Source organism: Cydia pomonella, chromosome 27, assembly GCF_033807575.1.
Source record: "Cydia pomonella isolate Wapato2018A chromosome 27, ilCydPomo1, whole genome shotgun sequence".
Classification (NCBI taxonomy): domain Eukaryota; kingdom Metazoa; phylum Arthropoda; class Insecta; order Lepidoptera; family Tortricidae; genus Cydia; species Cydia pomonella.
Genome location: NC_084729.1, coordinates 3,683,335 through 3,693,901, shown reverse-complemented (window position 1 = coordinate 3,693,901; position 10,567 = coordinate 3,683,335). Strand labels below are relative to the sequence as shown.

Here is a 10,567-nt window from a genome sequence, read left to right as displayed (position 1 = left end):
TATAGGTACATACACACGTAATACCAAGGCCTCCCGTTGTCTATTCTCAGTGCAGAATTTGATACTCAAGCCGTAGCCATTCAGGTGGTGGGCAAGCTGTGTATGCGTGCGTGTGGGTTTGTAACCAGCTAATAAAATATGTTTTCTGTAATAATGAGTCATTATATATCATAAAGTTATTATTATCCATTAGCATTTCTACGATGTTAATTTTTAGTGCAGATATCGAAGCTTCAATTAATTGCCCACCACCAAAATGGCTACGGCTTGAGTATTAAATTTTGTGCGAGAACAGACCTATATACTTACTTTACTCTTTGAAACAGACAACGGGGGGCCTACCGCAAAAACTGAAAAACGTATATTGTGGGTATCTTTTTCTTTTACTCTTACTAAGACGTATTTAGAATGACAGAGACAAATGCCCGCAATGACGAACTTCGATTTTCGCGGTTATAGTTCAGTGTCAAGCCGTGAGTTGTGACGTCATCAGAATCTTCAATGTCGTTTCGACTTGGGTCACGTGACGTGTGTTAAAAGATATTTTAAATTCAATATTTACAAAAATATGCTCATTAGAGGTCCACTAAAGGTAGTTTAACATGTTCTTATAATCCATAAGAATTTATTGGGATACTATTCTGCCCTATGATTTGTAGATGGAAACAACCCTATTGCCGATATTGATAGTGCCATACATTAGAAAGGGCCAGCATGATTCGACCCTGAATCGCTGTCAAACTTCGGTTTTGTAGGAAGTTTCTTTTCTGTACGATAGTACCTAACTACCTATTACATATTCTGTGGTATGATGATGTTTTGGTCATGGCAATTGAAAAGCAATGAATGGTTTCAGCTACCGTGGCAGATAAACACGAGTTGTTTCTTTCACTACGATGCCAAGCTTAAGGACACATATCGTTTTGATATGTGTACTCGCTGGTAAGTGCCGCTTTACCTACCTTTCGTAGGGGAGAGTGGGGGAATCGGGAACGGCGGTTAATTGAGACGAAAGTGCAGGACCCGCGCGATATCGGAATATCGATATCATCTTTTCATACAAAAGTAGTCCTCATTTTCCTCTCTGGAGATTAACATTATTGAGAATATTTTGACACAATTTGTTGTATATCAATCATAGCTATGCACCTACGTTTGTAATATTTTTCGATTTATAAATATTTTTCGAATTTTAAGTTATTATTGGGAGCGTGCATGAACTGTAGGAGGCAGCACAGGAGCCGTCAGATTTTTGGCGCAATGCGTAAATGTGATGTTTATTGTTCCGATGTAGCCCACAAGATGGCAGAACCTACTATGCCCAAGAAAACACGTGACGTGTAAATGTACATGTTTATTGTTCCGATTCAGGCCACAAGATTATTTTGTGATGGCATTTTCAAACCAAACAATTTTTTGCCAGTAATCTGAGACATTTTAAAGCACATTTTCTACCTCATTTTTTTTTTTTTTTAATCTGTCCCGTCAGAAAAATATAAGTCATTTAAATACTCGAGCCGGCAGCACATGAAAAGAGCTGTTTTCAGGGCGGTATTCTGTACCCCTAGTGTAAATAAATTCGATTTCGAAACGTGACGTACGCGTTTGCGTTTAGTCTCATTTTGTATTGGATTTAGAAAGAGCGCGCCAAGCGGGACGTTTTGGAAACTCAAAATCCTATACAAAATGAGACTTAACGCAAACGCGTTCGTCACGTTATGATGTCGATCAAATTTACACTAGGGGTACAGAATACATAAAACAATAAAAGTAGCAAATAATTGTATGTAAAATCGTTGTTATGTAGCGCACTAATTAAATTAAAAAATACTTCGAAGTTACGATTAAAATAAATAAACTATGACATGACTAATACTTATGAACAAAAACGCCAATTTCATAGGTAATGAGCACGACCCAATATTATTTTGCAGGTTATTTTATAACAGGCGAATGCCGGAATGTGATAAAAGAATCATATAGAAACAATCCAGATAAAAAAACACTTAACTCACGTTCGAGTCTTACCGTTTGGTTGAATAATCTTCTAACCGAAGGAAAACTCAAACGAATAGGAAAACCAAATGCAATAAAGGCATTAATATCAAAACTAATAAAGAAAGAAAAAGGCAATAAAAAACGGACCTCTAAACGCAATCTGCGCAATGGTATAGAAGTTCAAGATTTTTTACACAAGTTAAATAACTTTATTAATCAAAATACGCATAATGCGTACTACGAGAAACGCAAAGATTGTAATTTTGGCTTCGGTAGCCCTTCGAGAGCATGCAAAAGACATAAGTTCAGACGGAACGCAGTCAAAAAATCGAAAAAAGCTCGAATTAACAAAGAAAAACAATTTAATAACTACGCGCAACATTTGGTTGTGGAAAGAGCGAAATATAAATCTTCATCAAGTTCAAGTGAAATCGAGGCACCATCTGAAAGACAAAATTCTCGCTTTCGGATCGTTGATAATAAACGTAAAAAGGTAATAAATAAAAGTTCCGAATCTGAATACCAATCGAGAGAAGCATATTCAGATGAATCTGATGATAAAGCAAATGAATATGATGAAAAATCAAATGAATCCGATGAAAACCAAAATGAATCCGATGAAAACCCAAATGAATCCGATGAAAAACCAAATGAATCGAATTTAGATGAAGATACAGATGTTACCGTTGAAAACAATGAACAGACGGGAAAATCTGATGAAAGTGAAAATGAAAACTCAGAACGAGAAACATCTGTAAAACAACCAGACGCTAAATATATGTATTTACAAGGTACTAGATTGCAAAGACCTGATTTCAGGACAGGACGAGGGTTTAAAAGTGCTAGAAAACAGGATAGATTGCCATACTTTTTGCCGAAGCGTTATAAGTGGGATGACTCGATGATATACAATTTAGACACTTACTGGAATGTTGGGATTAACTCGTACGACTCAATTAAGAATTCTCGTACATAAGTGATAAACGAAATAAATACCTTTGTGTTTTTATTAATAATTCTATGAAATTGTGACGTATAAATAATACTTGCACAGTCTATGCTGTCAAAATCGCTGCAGGCTTATCTTGGTCTAATTCTAACTCTTATAATATTTAAAAAATAGAAAAAAGTCAGACGAAGGGGTAAAATTCTGTAAAAATATTTTCCATCATCAATATCCCCCTGGGCCCTCTGGCTATAACCGCGAAAATCGAAGTTCGTCAATTGCGGGCATTTCTCTCTGTCACTCTAATTACGTCTTAGTGAGAGTAAAAGAGAAAGATCCCCGCAATTTGCGAATTTCGGTTTTTGCCATAGAATACATTAAGGACGATTAGGATTCAACTTTTAACGCATAAAGCGGTAGAAATTTTGCAGGTGTCGGTGAAATATCAAAAATTCTCCAAATTTTCTGTTAAATGTCCCATGATTGGTGCCGTTAACATGTAAGAATAAAAGATAATTTTAACTCTAGCCGTCTGCTGAGCTACCGAGACTTACCTGCATACAACGAATGCTTAGCCTAAGGGCAGTAAGGGCGTAGGGAAGAGACAGCTCAATGGTAAGGGGGCCTAGCCAAGATGCCAATCGTTTGCGCCGTAGCGAACAAACGCCTGTTTGTCGCACTTAGGGGTCATCCGTATATTACGTCACAGCAATAGGGAGAGGGGGGGGGGGTAAGTCTCCAACCAGCATTGGGCCAGCGTGGGGACTATAGCACAAACCTAAGAGGAGGCCTATGCCCAGCAGTAGGACGTATACAGGCTGAATTATTATTATTTCTTTTAATTATATATTGCGTACTTAATAATATATTGCGCAAATTGGTTGTCAGTACCTAATTTCGACTTTTTGCTAGTTTTATTTTCTTCTCCATTAAATTTTAGTACCTAAATTATAATATACATAAGCATGGTCTACAACACTTGGTAAACTTGTATGTTAATATACCTTTTAGTTAAGTCCGTTTATTTTATGTATGTTTTAGTGAGAGCGTTTAAAGAAGTAAGTGTTCATCTCTATATTGTTTGTACCTAACAATGTAACCTATTATCCTGTCGCATACTTCTGTTGTTTCTTCAATAAAAAGAAAAAAAATGTCTTTTAAAAGGTTAAAATAAAAACAAGCCTCTAAAAAACAAATCGTATTCCAATCGTTACATTAAAACATATAAAATCATACGCCGTCCGCCATTTTGTTTTGCATACAAAATGGCCGCTCAGCAGCCGTCACCGACGCACTGACATTTGTTGTTGACGCATGTCATGGAGCGACGCGAGGAGAAGACTTGCGCTGCCGAGAACGTCGCAGACAGGGCAAGTAGGACCACAACTGTAAGTAAATGTTGTTTATGGTGTATCATAATCAAAGTTAAAACAAATACACAGAAAATGAAATTTATCAAACTTGCAATCAAAACAAAAAATGCAGTCAATTTGTTTTGTGGCGACCTACTCGGCTCGCCACCCTACCAGCGGTGCCCTACGCGCGTATCTTTTTCTTATAGCATCTATGTTATATTGAATAGGTAGTATGTAGGTTAAATACAAATTGATTTGTTAGATATAGGTACTTATTTAATTTTTTGCTAGATTTTCACCTTTGGTCCGTTTTCATAACTATGGTTTTCGTAACTGGCTGCCAAAGAAGATTTATTTTTCCTGTTTCATAATTAATTATCAAACAAGAATTCACTTTCTGCTTTCGTTATCGAGTATTTTTTCTTCGTTCGTAATTAATTATCAAAACTTATTACTTTTTCTTTTTTCATAATTGGACATTTTCGTGTGATACACTTAGTACCTTTTTCATTTAAAACGATACATACCTTTTTTTAGGAAAGACAAATTTAATGTTATTTATATACTCAGAATCATGAGCTGATCCCATCCTACGAAAAAGTAGGTATATTTCTGAAAATTTTCATACATTTCACTTTGTTTTCCATAGTCCATTCCGTAACCGCCGTACAACGCGTTTGAAAAATTGTAACGGAACCTAAAAATAAAACTTAGGACGCTTTCTTTCTCCTAGTAGGATAGAAAAGAAAGAGCGTGATCCTAAGAATGTAAGAACATATGAGATATTATTCAGGATAATTAAAAGTCAAATTTCTGATTGAAAACCAGCAAGAGTGACTTTAGATTACGTAGTAGCAGCTATGAAAGGTATTCAAATCGTATTTCCAGACGTCATAGTGAAGGGTTGCTTTTTTCAATTCTGCAATACGCTTTTCCGTAAAGCAAAGATGCTCGATATGAAGTCGAGAATTCAAAGACGTCATGTCGCCCGTTGTGCCGGTTTAGCACGTTTACCTTTAGCGTTCGTTAAAGAGGGATACGAATATGTGATGAACAGAGCCCCAAATGATGATCAAACTACAATATTTAACAAGTACTACCAATTGAAATGGATGAAAGACATCGGATTTATTAAAAAGTGGTGCTGCGAAGACATGCAAATCCGAACCACAAATGCAGTTGAGGCGTGGCACTCGCGTATAAATAAATATGTGGGAAGAAAGAATCCCAATATAGCACAAATATTAGATGTGTTAGAAATGGAAACTAAACTTCGCAATTATAAGCGATCAATTAAGGTAAATAAAAACTATCAAGAAATCGATCAAGAGATTGAAAGGGCAGTAGCAGAGTTAGTTGAAAACAAAATAACTACCGGGCACTGCGTTAAGATTATTGCTCCATTTATATATTAGATTAGACTAAGAAGAATTATTACGAAGTGAAAATTATATTTTTGTTACAGGAAGTTAGGTCATATTTTTCTTTTATTTTACTGTTACTAAGGGTACTCTGTTTTAACAAGCTTTTGTATCTATACAAATCTAGAAAATTAAAGTAGATGATTTACAATATTCGTATTTTTATTTTCTCTAATTTACTGTAGGGATATCTATGTAGGTACTTTTATTGTATCTAAGTTTTTTTTAAATCAAAATTGGTACAGAAAGATTCAATCAAAAGTCAATTTACCCAGTCAGTCACTCACAGGGTAAATTGGCAACAAAAGGGGAACTTAACTTCCAAAAAATATATCGAAGTTAATAACGAAACTCGATTACTAAAAGAGTAATAAATTCTTGTTTGATAACTAATTACAAAGCAGCGAAAAATAATTCATATTTCGTAGCCAATCCAGGCGAAAACAGAAAAAAAATCTTATTTCATAACCAGTTACGAAACTCGATTACGAAACCAGAAAGTAAATTCTTGTATGATAATTAATTATGAAATAAGAAAAATTAATCTTCTTTGGCAGCCAGTTACGAAAACCATAGTTATGAAAACGGACCAAAGGGATTTTCATTGGGATCAGCCTGCAATGATAATTGTAAGTGTGGAAATAGAATAAAATTAAAATAAATCTTAAAAGCGGTCTCTTTTTTCTTCTTTTTCCTTAGACACAACCAAACAATAAACAATACGTTAAAAAACTAACTTGACCATCAGATCGCACACCGGTCCGTCGCTCTATCAACTGACCTCAGTCAGTAGGTACTTACCCATTGGCAGCGTCATTTCCACCATATCCATGATACACGCTATTAGAACCTCTATAAGACGCATGTAGAGGCGTAGCTAGGCCCACTTTACCCACGGCCTCCCGTTTAAGGGGGCCTCGCGGTTGCCCTTTTAAATTATCTTGGGAACACGACATTGAAAGAAATCTACGTCTACGTGGCCTGTAGATGCGACTTCGCCCACGGCTAAATTGATTCACGCTGCGCCACTGCGCATAAGTATGTGTGAAGGATATGGTAGAAATATTTACTACCACCGGGTCTCAGTAACTCTGTTGTTAGAGCGACTTGCTGTTAATACCAGAGTCGCGAATTTGACTTATCAACTGAACATACAGAGTGGATTTATATTTTTATTATGCTAGAAGATGTTGATGTCAACTTTAGCCAGTCTTCTCCGAGACCACGGGGTCAACGCCGTCCTCGAAACGTCGGAGGTAAATTTAAAACTTAATACGCGATTAAGTTCCGTTTGTGTTAGTTAATAATGGTATTGTTAGCAGGCGTCTACTTAATATGTACAACATTAGTTCCTGACCAAAGATAATTGTTTATAATGGACAAGTAAAGTATAAGAAAAATACGTGCCTTAGTTTCACATCCAAAACAGATGGCGCTGTACTGCGCCATATATTTTCCTGTCACTCAATTGTCAAACGTCAACTTTTGACAATGAAGCTGTATAGTGCCATCTCGTTTACCTGTCAAATTCTAAGCACGTCGTGTCGTAGATTTTACCCATCTTACTCAATCAATGTGTCTGTTTCTGACATAGTCAGATTAACCATTTTTAAACTGCGCGCTTACGTACACACAAAATATCACCCTTCATTCGGCGAAATACGAAAATATATATAATAATAAAAATACTTACGAAGGACCGCTCGTACTTTCATTTCGCAGGACTTTTATTTATTACTAACTTTAATATCGTGTTGCGCTTTATAAACCTCGTGTGAAGGTAAACAAATACACGTGTTAAGCACGCGGCTTCGGCTGTACTTTTTTTGACGCGTACTTTGATGACGAATAATTCACAGTAATATTATATCGGGACCGTGCGCGTTGGAGGTTGACCTGAATCGGAAACAAACATGTACATTGTCACTTCAGGCCAAAGTGCTGTCATCTACGATTCTCGTACGTTTTCTTGTGCCTAGTAGGTTCTGCCATCTTGTGGGCTACATTGGAAGCATAAACTTCACATTTAGACCTCGCGCCAAGAATCTGACGTCTCATGTGCTGCCCCCTACAGTTTTGCGCGCTCCCTATTGTTTGTAAGTAGGTATTTATCGTGTGTGGAGTTAAAACGATTCGGACACAGTTGTAATAATATGTCGTCACAATGTACTGGCATTTGTACGATTGTCATCAAGCTAGGCACATATACTTACTTTACTCTTTGCTAGGCACCTAAGCAAACAAAGATTCCAAAGTATAAAATTGAATCTTGAGCGTTATGAGGTAACAATTAAGACACGAGGAGAGGAGACTCAAACGATTTATACCGTGTCCGACTTCGAACAAAAAATGAGCGAATCTAAGGCAACACTGGCGATGCGACACCCGGCCTACCGCGAAAACCGAAATTCGCAAATTTCAGTGATCTTTCTCTCTGTCACTCTAATCACGTCTTAGTGAGAATAAAAGAGAAAGGAAAGGCAATTTGCGAATTTTGGTTTTCGCGGTAGGCCCCCAGGTTTAAGCAGGTTTTAGGCATGCTTGGTAAGGAGCGCGACCGGGCGGACCGTCGCGCGTCGCCAGCGAGCAAACACGTACGAGATTTTGAATATCGAAGGAGGATTATAAAATGTACGAAGTTGGACTACTGGGTCTAAAAAGATACCTTCCTTATACAGTGACCAAACTGTGAAACGCGGACCGTAATATTATGCATTAAATTTTACAAACAGACAGAAAAACACTGAAATATAACATAAAATACCTACTTAGTCATATTTAATCAAGCTTTTATGTGTCTGTAACACGGCGAAACAATCAATATAAGTATATTTATGGGGTCAGTAAATAACTGCTGATATGTTGGTATGCGAAACGAATGTCTTACTTAATTAAAATGGCAATGACAAAGCGAAAGTCAGATTAACACATATTGAGTTATTATTACTATGGAGAAGCCATAATAATAAAAACCGGACAAGTGCGAGTCGGACTCGCGCACTTAGGGTTCCGTACCATTATTTATAAAACGGCAAAAAAATTATGTTTGTTGTATGGGAGCCCCCCCTTAAATATTTATTTTATTCTGTTTTTAGTATTTGTTGTTATAGCGGCAACAGAAATACATCATCTGTGAAAATTTCAACTGTCTAGCTATCACGGTTCATGAGATACAGCCTGGTGACAGACGGCCGGACGGACGGTCGGACGGACAGTGAAGTCTCAGTAATAGGGTCCCGTTTGACCCTTTGGGTACGGAACTCTAAAAAACAATTAGATTTTAGATTGTCGCAATCGCAACCTGTATTGCGTGACCAGAACGTCGTTAGCACCGCAAATTTAGCGCTCACGAGTTAGGTCGAGAGATTCACGCTCCGCTTATAGAAGCCATATGGTTTGTTGACAAAAACAACTCATGGCGCAAAACACTGGTTTGACACGAAAAAATCACGACAGATCACGTGGGGGGAGGGGGGTATAAGGAGACCTCACGTGTATTTTTTTATAGTGAACGAAACTACGATAAAATATCTACAACATACTTTTTATCGGTTTCGTTAAACATAAATCTTTACTTAGCACTTCAAAATAGCGAGCATAAACAAGATTTGCTCTATACAATACTATTTATCTTAAAATTAGGTCGAATGAAAAAATAAAATAAAAATACACGTGAGGTTATGTGTGGGAGGGGGGTTACCCAAGAACCTCACCAAGTATCACCAAGGGGGATTTGTGCACAAGCCCTTGCCCGTAAGGCAAGTCTTTAGATAGGTATATATCGATGGATGTGGTTCTAATAGGGACATATTACGCACTCTGCGTGGAGAGCGCCGTTAGCGCATACTGAGTCTGCCGCGAAACACTTCGTTATCTGCTTCTCTATCACCCTAGCATATTCGAGCGATAGAGAGGCAGATAACGACATTTCGATTATATCTCCCTCTTCTCTGTAATCAAACCGCCTTGATTCATCAATGTCATAGGGAAAACTTCTCAAAAAACTGTTTAAGGCATAATATATATAATTTATGTAAGTTACCCTATGGTTTACAATATGTGCTAGTGCTAAACTCTGGCGACAGAATATTGCAGTAATACTCCTTATTCAAGCACAAAAATTGAACGATTATATACACGGTGTAACCTAAGGAAATCAAAAGATTTTAACAGTGTATTCCTAATCACATTTAGAGACTAAAATGTCATATAAAATTTTCTACACTTCGCCTAGTTTCAGAGTTAATACCAATTTAAATATATATATACACGGTGGCCAAAAAATATGTGCATTCCCGTTGCTAGGGAGGTGTTGGGCTTATACTGAGCAACTTTTACTATGGGACCAACCCCGAAATCGTGAAAAAAAATTCTGACTGTTTCATACATTTCAGCTGGTCCATTTTCTGTGGGAGGGTAATTTTTTTTTCCCGATTTCGGGGTTGGTCCCATAATAAAAGTTGCTCAGTATAGTCCCAAAACCTCCCTGGCAACGGGAATGCACATATGTTTGGCCACCTTGTATATATACCGTGTTTTTTTTATTTCCGTTAATTTCAGGAGTGCACTGCATCCCTGAGCTTAAATTAAGTAACTTTCTCAAAGACACCGGTATTCTAATTAACTCCATTTCGGAGATAATCAGTATTTAATTTTTATCTTATAAGGCCCTTACGAGCGTGTACACTTGCCTTAGGGCCTGTTTACATATTGATTAGTGTTTAGTATGAGTTAATACATTTGATACTAAACGCAAGTACTATCTCGGACGATTGATGTTCGAAATGACATTGATATATCACAGTTTTCAATTGTTCGATTGAGTTAAATGTAATGCCCGTGTTACA

At 37.1% G+C, this 10,567-nt stretch overlaps 1 protein-coding gene and 1 long non-coding RNA gene across 2 annotated transcripts; one reads left to right on the top strand and one right to left on the bottom strand.

The window, feature by feature from the left end:
• Positions 1-838: 838 nt before the first annotated feature.
• Positions 839-2,995, top strand: LOC133532398 (putative uncharacterized transmembrane protein DDB_G0290641). Its single transcript, XM_061871024.1, has 2 exons — positions 839-942; positions 1,935-2,995. The coding sequence occupies exons 1-2, from the start codon at positions 897-899 to the stop codon at positions 2,972-2,974; spliced, it is 1,086 nt and encodes a 361-aa protein (XP_061727008.1). The 5' UTR covers positions 839-896; the 3' UTR covers positions 2,975-2,995.
• A 1,134-nt stretch (positions 2,996-4,129) lies between these two features.
• LOC133532399 (uncharacterized) lies at positions 4,130-7,955 on the bottom strand. Its single transcript, XR_009801692.1, has 2 exons — positions 7,414-7,955; positions 4,130-4,330 (listed from the first exon to the last, which is right to left on the bottom strand). It is a non-coding gene; the product is annotated as an uncharacterized LOC133532399 (long non-coding RNA).
• Between the last annotated feature and the right edge of the window lie 2,612 nt (positions 7,956-10,567).

What these genes read in the sequence shown, in the direction of transcription:
- LOC133532398 (XM_061871024.1), top strand. Translation starts at nt 897, where the DNA reads ATGCCAAGCTTAAGGACACATATCGTTTTGATATGTGTACTCGCTG. An exon ending in TTTGATATGTGTACTCGCTG is followed by an intron (nt 943 to 1,934) that starts GTAAGTGCCGCT and finishes ATTATTTTGCAG; the next exon opens with GTTATTTTATAACAGGCGAA.